Below are 8,916 nucleotides of genomic sequence, written 5' to 3'. Positions count from 1 at the left end.
ATCAGATAGGCCATGAGACATCAGGCCATCATCCATGGGAGATTTTGTATGTTTCTTTTGGTCCACCCAGCCTCATCTTCTGCCATCTTCAATTTATAATCCAAATTTTATTCTTGTAGTCCTAACCTCAGATTCTGCATCTTACTTCTGCCATTTTCCCCATTTCTGATTCTTTGTATAAGCCCATAAAATCTCTCCCCATTTGACCTTCTTAGTCCTGGAACATGTTCCTTCCTGTTTCCTCAATTCTTATCCCTTTCTGTCTATTCTCCCATCCAACTTTTTGTTCCTTTTTTTTTTGAGACAGAGTGTCACTCTGTTGTCCAGGCTGGAGTGCAGTGGCAGGATCTCGGCTCGCTTCGAGCTCCACCTCCCGGGTTCGAGCGATTCTCCTGCCTCAGCCTCCTGAGAAGCTGGGATTACAGGTACCCACCACTACACCCAGCTAATTTTTTGTATTTTTAGTTGTTTAGTTTGTATTTGTAGTTTCACCATGTTGGCCAGGCTGGTCTCCAACTACTGACCTCAGGTGATCCACCCACCTCGGCCTCCCAAAGTGTTGGGATTATAGGCATGAGCCACCACGCCCGGCTATAGTTCCTTCTTTCTAATGCAGCCTTTGATCCCCACCCCCACCAAAGAAAACCCACAGTCAACAGCCTCTCAAAACTCAAAAGGCCTTTTTATTACTTATCTATTAATCAATTCTATTACATTTCTTTATTATGTTTTAAAAATATATCAGAATAAATAAATTAGTATCTATCTATGTATGTGGAAAACCAGCGGTATCCAAAGTAAAACCAACAATCTCAGCTCTTAGATTGTGTAGCCATAGTATTGAGCAATTTCCATATCTCTTTCTCTTTCAACGAGAAACTGCACCTTCCCCAAAGAGGTGTATTTGGCAGCATTCTCACGCCCTTGTTGAGCCTTTCTCTTCATGGCCTCACGCTCTGGCCTCTGCTCTTCTGTGATGGGCATTGACATTACTGGCTCAGGAACAGTGGATTTCCTCCATGGACGGGGTTGGAGGCTGAAGTCTTGGATTAGAAATCGATTTTGAGGCTTGGGCAGTGACCGGAGACTGGTCACAGCAGTGGAAACAGGCTCCCGCTGCAGAGAAGAACAAGATGATGTTTTGTAGGGTGATGGCCTAGAAGCAGCAGATTGAGGGACAGTAGGCTGGGTAGGGTTGGCTGAACTGGGTTGGGTTGCTTTGGTTGAAATTGGCTGAGCCGGTGTGGCAGGACCTGTCAAAGATGTGTTGGTAGGAGCTGGTTGGGATGGATTGACTGCAGTTGATTTAGCTGAGTTAGTAGAATCAGGTTGAGCACGGTAAGCCACAGCAGGCCTACGTGAGGCCAGACGGTTTGGCCGCCGAGAAACAGGTTGAGCTTGAGGTTTGTCCAGGGTCAGAAAGGGCAAAGGTATCAACTTGACCTTCCCAGGTGGTGGCAACTCAGAATGGGATGGAGATGGACACTCTTTTTCAGCACTACCATCTAGTTTCTGGGCCTTGACCTGAAGTTTCTCCGGGCCTTTACCCTCACGTCGGGTATCCAGCCATGGTTTGAGAGCTGGGAATGGCTGGCGGTTTTGGGTGTTGCTTGAGCTTCCCGGGATCCTGGAGGAAGAGAATCCAGTTTTCTTATCGATCTTTTTCCCGAGTGCATGGAAAACTTGCACGGACTCTAGCAGGTGCGTGCCTAGGGAGCTTCGGGGCTTTTTAAAGGTCTCTTGGCTAAGCTGAGGTTGATTTTTCTTCCGTTTCCTATGGGGAATGGTTTGCTTCTCTTCTACCTTGACTTTGTTCCCTGACTGCTTTCTCTCTTCAGATTTCTTGGAGCTGTTCTTTCTGTTCTCTTTGGTCTCTCCCTGCCCATGGCTCTTAGTTTTGCTGATCCTGCTGGATGCAGCTTTGTGAGGTTTGTTGCTAGAATGCTTGGCCTTGTTCACAGAAGCGTTGTCACTGACTGTAGCACTGCAAACAACCACTTCTCCCTCTAATGGGAACTCTGGGTTCTTTGGCTGGATTTTGGCCTTGGGAGCACCCTGGATAGGCTCGGAAGCTTTATGCTTGTTCTTCCTGACTTGATCAGAGTGACCCTTTATGATATATGACTTTTCCTGCACCTGATTTACCTTGATGGCACTGGTATCTTTGGCTTTCTTTGCCGAGGGAACTTCGGGTTGGTCAAGATCTTGTAAGGAACTGAAGATCGGGGGGAGATAAGTATTCTCCACCCATGTAGTGATGTCTGCCAAATGACTGCTAGACTCAATCCCATTTTCAAATATCCCTTGGTCCTCAAGACTCAGGCTGTTATTTCTCAGATTGGCATTTTCAGAACCAGGCTGGTCCTCTTGGCCAAGAGGATCAATGCAGCCCAGAAGCGGGTGACTATCAGGGATTTCTAAAAGAGGTAGTGGAGGATCTTGATTTCCTATTAGGATCTGGTAGACATCTAGCGGCTTTGAAAGGTTGGTTTTAATCTCGTCAAAATTCTCATTCTCATTTTTTTCCTGGCTTGGAGCTGGAGACAGTGTCAAGAGATTAGTAGGACTCTGGACTGGAGTTATAATTGAAATGTCCACAAGCTCAGGTGATGGGTTACTCTCAAGTGTCTGGGTATTTCTGCTACTGAAGGACTTGGAGAATTCTGGAGTTTGTGGCAGACAAAATATCTGGCTTGGAGATTGCAATCTCAGGGAAGTATCCATCCCCAGGGAAGTTTCCATCACTACAAAGGAATCAAGGAAGAAGTCAGTCCCTGGTAAGTGATATGCTCCCCCTGTACACCAATGCAGCGATCGGATACCTTTCCAACATGGGCAAGGCATTTCTACTAGGTCTTCTTAAGGACCATGGACAAGACCCTGTATTAGGAGACTGACAGTGACTGTTCTCTTACTGGTTATCATTTGATGTGATTGTTTCTTGGTTTTCTTTGTATTTCATAGGGTTGTTGTAAGTCAAAAAGTGAAAGTGATTTTTTAAATAGGAGATGTTTTATAAAGCCTCACATTCTTACAGGGTCCTTTCAATTCTCTCCACTCTCCTGAGAGAATAAGAACACTTTACACCATGGACTAGGGTAGAGAGTGGAGCCCTTCCTCATGAAATAGATAAGCAAGCACAGATTCTGAGCCTGTTTGTTTTGGAGAGGATCTCTGAACACAAGGTCTTAAATCCTATTGTAAGATAAGGAAAATCAAAATGTCACTGCCAAAATAAGAGTTCTGAAGTGCCTTCCAAAGAGACTAAAGTAACAGATTAAGGAAAGACATTACAGCGTGGTAGTGTGGGGGAAGTGATCAGCCAGGGCACTAAAAAGTGTATCCGTCAGTATGCTCTTGCGACTCTCTTACATGTAGCATAGATGGCCATTATAATGTTCCACTTTCCCACTTATAAGGTGTTCTTATATAGAGTCTGAAAACGGAGAGCACTGCCCAAGAATAGTGGTTGAAGTCTCAGGACTTAAATTCTACCTATCCATGGACTCACCACTCAGCTACAGATTTGACCCTCCTTTTCAGTGCTGACATTATCCCTCTCCTTTCTTGATGCTTGTACTCACCTTGAACGCCGGTTTCTGTGATGGGTTGAGCAGACACAGAGTAATACATCCCAGAAGTAGAGGCTGGTGGTAGGACATTTGTGGGCTGAACCTCCTTGAGCACCATCACCATTTCTGGTTGATGGGCAGAAGCCCTATATCCTGTGTATGACACAGAGCCATAGGATTGCAGGCAGGATAGTGGAGACCCCATTGTGCCTTGATTATGGTAATAGACCTGGCTTCCTATCTGGTAGGGAAGTGACAGGTTATGGCCCTGCTGATTTGGAATTTGAGTTAGTGTCCCCTGAACAAGGCTGGCAGATAGTGATGGATACAGAAGGACCACAGTATTGGTATCTGAAGTTTTACCATACTGGGCTGTCATAGACATGGAAGAGACAGCTGTGTTCTGATCAATGGCAGTCACGGTGAAGTCCCTGAGTGAGGATGACTTCTTTACTGTGCTTGCTATACTATCGCACTCAAAAACGCCTGGATAAGAGGCAGCTGAAGTACAGATATGGCTCTGGCCAGTAACCCCAGACAACATAGTTGTGCTAGAATGTTGGTAAAGGTAGGCACTGCCCATGAGTGGCTGGAAGGGGGTGCCAGAGGCTGATGGCTGTAGCCATGCTGAGCTGATGGCTGGAGCAGAGGCTCTGGAGAAGTTGGAGATGCTTCCTGTCAAGAAAGCTGCATTGTTCACCACAGGAAGAGAGAGCTGCAGAGAATTTGCAGTTCCAGGTAAAGATGTATTTTGGAAATCTTCTGTAGGTAACAAGAGAGAGATGAAAAAACCAATGAGATTGAAAAATTCTCACCTTATTTGAAGAACAGCATTATCTTAAGGTTGTTGCAATCAGGAAGCCTCTAATACCAATACTCACTGAGATACCAAAAGCCAAACAGTTTATGATGGCCTCGAGTGCTGAAGCAGTTTGGTCCTCTTCTGATGAACTGTCTTTGTGTTCAACTTGGACACAGATGTGAAGACCCAAGTGGTCTGGTTTCGTATATTATTTCCTAGGCTAGAAGCAACCTTCTCCCTTCTCTATCTATCCCTTGAATCTGGGCTAGTATAGACTCAAACTATTTCCTAGAATTGGAGCATTTTAGAACTAGGAGGTCCTTAGAGAAGTTCTAACATTTCATTTTATGAGTCTGAGAGGTCAGATTGACCTGTTTAAGTTTTACCATTATGTTAATATCTTTACCAGGTTACAGAACCTGACTTCCTTGCCAGGAGTCTTTTCTCTGAGCATAGACCAGAAACCAGGAAATTAGAACTTTTAATATGGCATTTATTTGGTCTACTGGAATATAGTACTGCTATTACCTTTATAATCCCTAGTGTCACGTTTTGCTTCTGCAGGTCTTATGATATGTCCTAGCGTTTATATTTAACCTAGGCCATTGGTAAATCTAAAAGGTCATTCATTGCTCTCTTCAAGCCTGGCTTTTTATCATAAGTCAAAATAACTACCTGATAGAAATGCGTTTTTTTTTTCTTTTTTTAAATTTTATTTTATTGAGACAGAGTCTTACTCTGTCACTCAGGCTGGAGTGCAGTGGCTTGATCTCAGCTCACTGCAACCTCCGCCTCCTGGGCTCAAGCAATTCTCATGCCTCAGCCTCCTGAGTAGCTGGGATTATAGGCGCATGCCACTCTGCCTGGCTAATTTTTTGCATTTTTAATAGAGACGGGGTTTTGCCACGTTTACCAGGCTGGTCTGGAACTCCTGACATCAGACTATCTGCCTGCCTCGGTCTCCCAAAGTGCTGGGATTACAGGCGTGAGCCACAACGCCCGGCCAAGAAATGCTGTTTGAAAGAAAAAGTCTAGTTAAACTCTGAGCTTCAGGCTGCTTGTCTATAAAGAAGTTACAAAATAATAACAGTGATAATTCATACATGAATAAAAGTGATAGATTACATATGACTTATAATGAGGAAGACATAGTAAGTTCTGAAAAAACAGACAAAATAAAGAATAAAATCATGGAACTAAAACAATATATAGATATTAATGAAAATTGGGGTATGTAGCTAGCATCAAAACATAGCAAATTACTAACTAAAGCTGTTGCCATACATGCAACATTAGGAACTGAATAGTATCTACTCTTTCCTAGTGAATACTATTAACCAAGAAACAGCCCATAATAGAATGAATTTCTGACCAACATATATAGACAGAGAAACTGTATCAGCAAAAAGTGTGTAACAAGCAGAAAAATGCAGTAAATGTGAATGTAAAATAGCCATAATATATGTGGGTACATATTTCAATAAAAACTGGTACAAAATAGAATGCAAAAAATAAGTGTAAAGGAATTCCATTATTATGCTCATTCATATTTCTATGAATATTACGCAGCAAATGACAGGTATTAATCCTAGTATAATATTTAAATTATTATAGCCACATAACAAGCAGAAAAGAACCCTTAAAAAGTATCATGAGAGCTTTAATATTTATCCTCAAAACCGAGATTATAATCATCTCCAACATCCAGGAAAGTGACATCCCCATAGCTTAAAAAAAAACGCAAGAATCCAATTGAAAAATGTTTTGAATGTAGGAAAATTCAAAGGACTCCAGAAAATTTGGCTTAGATAGATATGGAATTAGAGATATGTGGCTGATATGTGGCTTGACTTTTTATTCTTAGGTCTAAAAGCAGCCCATTGTAAATCAGTATGTACTCTGTTTTTGGAAGAAAGTATTAAGATAAAAAAAGCAGCTTTTACTTGAAATCTACTTTTCACACAAAGGTATTGTTCTTCTGATGCAAATAACGATATTCTTTTTTCAGAAAATTTTATTGTTAATAGGAGAAACATCCATATAATTTCAAAATTAGAAACAGGACACTGCAAACTACATGTCCTGCAGCTCTCTAGGTAACCACTTATTAGTTTCTTGTTTGTAGGAAGCATCATTTCTTTTCTTTTCTTTTGAGATGGAGTCTTGCTCTGTCATACAGACTGGAGTGCAGTGGCAAGATCTCGGCTCACTGCAACCTCTGCCTCCCAGATTCCAGAGATTCTCCTCCCTAAGCCTCCTGAGTAGCTGGGATTACAGGCGCCTGTCACCACACCCAGCTAATTTTTGTATTTTTAGTAGAGATGGGGTTTCACCATGTTGTCCAGGCTGATCTCGAACTCCTGACCTCAGGTGATCCACCCACCTCAGCCTCCCAAAATGCTGGGATTATAGGTGTGAGCCACCGGGCTCGGCCTGGAGGCATCATTTCTATGAACATATATATATAAAATATACATGTATATATATATAAAATATATATATTCTTTTTGAGACAGAGTTTTGCTCTTGTTGCCCATGCTGGAGTGCAATGGCATGATCTAGGCTCACTGCAACCTACACCTCCCAGGTTCAAATGGTTCTCCTGCCTCAGCCTCCCAAGTAGCTGGGATTACAGGCAGGTGCCAACATGCCCGGCTAATTTTGTATTTTTAGTAGAGACAGGGTTTCTCCATGTTGGTCAGGCTGGTCTCGAAATGACCTCAGGTGATCAGCCCACCTCGGCCTCCCACAGTGCTGGGATTACAGGTGTGAGTCATCTTGCCTGGCCTCTAAAGCATATTTCTAAAATGATTACGTTAAAAACTGTCAAGTGTCATCTATGTTCAAAAAGGCAACGGAAAAAAGTAACTGCATGTGACTTCTGATAAGCTGCTTTTCCTAGGGATACTGTATTCTAGCCTGTTTCCTTCCTAGTCCATCGATCTAAGCATTTGCTAAAACCAACTTCATTTGCCCTACTCTGAATAGATTTCACTCTGTTGTCCTTATGCTTCTTTTTTTCCTTATGCTTCTTTTTTTTTCAAATTTAAAATATATTTTTCTCTTTTAAAATCATTTCGTCATTCTCCAGGGCATATCCCAAGGGAAGAGGAGGGGATCCTGTTTTCTGCTTTAATTAAACTACCAAATTCCTTACTCTAGAATACCTGCCTCCTTATGACCCAGTACTCTCCATTTTCTCTTTCCACCTAGTTTAGATAGGAATGTCCAAAACGTGAGTATTACTTTTCTTTGTTTGTTTGTTTGTTTGTGACAGGGTTTCACTTTGTCACTCAGGCTGAAGTCCAGTGGTGTGAACACGACTCACTGCAGCCTCAACCTCCTGGGCTCAAGCAGTCCTCTGATCCTCCCACCTCAGCCTCCGGAGTAGCTGACATACCCCCAACCCTGGCTGAGTTTTAAAAAGTTTTTGTAGAGATGGGGTCTTGCCATGTTGCCCAGACTGCCCGGGAAATCCTAGGCCCAAAGCGATCCTCCCACCTCAGGTTCCCAAAGCATTGAGACCGCAGGCATGGGATACCACGCCCAACTGAATATTAAAAACCTCACTACACATCAGTAAACGTCACTAAATTTAAAATAGTAAAGTTGAAATATTAGTGAGGGAGATGGCCTCCCAAAGTGCTGAGATTACAGGTGTGAGCCACTGTGCCTGGCTGAATATTATTTAAAACATCACTAAACATCACTAAATTTAAAATGGGAAAGTTGAAATATTAGTGGAGGGAGACCATTCCACATGAAACATCTCAGAATATATTGCTAGTTTTCTAGGCCACTTCGGTTTTTTCTCTGTTTCGGTTGAAATGAACACTCTCAGAAAGTCTCTGATTTCATTTTCTATACGTCTACCCTTTAAGACTCAGTATTAGAAAAGAAAAGAGCCAGGGGGAATAACCAATCTATTATCCTAATGTAACAGATGAGGAAACAGAATTTGTGAGAGAAGAAAAGTTATCTAAAGTCACACAGCCAGTAAATGTCAAAGCCAAAACTGAAACGAGGTCTGCAGATTTCTACTTCAATAGTTTCCCTGTTATTCCAAGCTGTTTGGGACTATAGGGGGAAAGAAATCTAAATTTAGGGGCAAAGAAATCTCATGAAAACCGTTTTAAAAAGTTTCTTTCTTTACCTGACATGGTCAGAGAAGAAGAAACATCAACTGCAGATACAAGGGAAGAAGCGACGATACTAGTGGATGTCTGGGTGGCTGACGCCAACGAGTGCATGTGTCCAGTATGAAGGCCACTGGTAACTGATTACTGGTCACTGGCCACTTGCGATGATACAAGTTTACAGGCCACACCCAGGATGCCCCTTGGTACCAGGTGGCGGTAGGTTAGGTGGGAGAATGATGTCACAAAGCAGGCAGTTTAAAGGTCTGCGATAGCCAATAGGGAGGTCCGATTCTCAACAAGACAGGATTGGCTGGCAGAGGTGGTCGGTTTAAAGGTCTGGGATAGCCAATAGGGAGGTCAGATTCCCAACAAGACAGGATTGGCTGGCAGAGGTGGTAGGAAA

General features: G+C 42.7%; 1 protein-coding gene across 1 annotated transcript; it reads right to left on the bottom strand.

Moving 5' to 3' along the window:
- Positions 1 to 663: 663 nt before the first annotated feature.
- Positions 664 to 8,691, bottom strand: LOC129463161 (uncharacterized protein C2orf78-like). Its single transcript, XM_055243727.1, has 3 exons — positions 8,528 to 8,691; positions 3,585 to 4,334; positions 664 to 2,744 (listed from the first exon to the last, which is right to left on the bottom strand). Exons 1-3 carry the CDS (start codon positions 8,622 to 8,624, stop codon positions 820 to 822), a joined length of 2,772 nt encoding a protein of 923 aa, XP_055099702.1. The 5' UTR covers positions 8,625 to 8,691; the 3' UTR covers positions 664 to 819.
- Positions 8,692 to 8,916: the final 225 nt, after the last annotated feature.

This window comes from Symphalangus syndactylus, chromosome 14 (assembly GCF_028878055.3).
Source record: "Symphalangus syndactylus isolate Jambi chromosome 14, NHGRI_mSymSyn1-v2.1_pri, whole genome shotgun sequence".
NCBI classification, from domain to species: domain Eukaryota; kingdom Metazoa; phylum Chordata; class Mammalia; order Primates; family Hylobatidae; genus Symphalangus; species Symphalangus syndactylus.
Note: the sequence above shows the minus strand (reverse complement) of the source record. Positions and strands in the feature narration are given on the sequence as shown.

Bases quoted from the DNA above. Each gene is read 5' to 3' on its own strand.
- LOC129463161 (XM_055243727.1), bottom strand. From the start codon at position 8,624: ATGCACTCGTTGGCGTCAGCCACCCAGACATCCACTAGTATCGTCGCT. The intron at 4,335-8,527 runs GTAAAGAAAGAA...TGTTACCTACAG, and splicing joins TTCTTCTCTGACCATGTCAG to AAGATTTCCAAAATACATCT. The intron at 2,745-3,584 runs GTGAGTACAAGC...ATTCCTTTGTAG, and splicing joins CACAGAAACCGGCGTTCAAG to TGATGGAAACTTCCCTGGGG.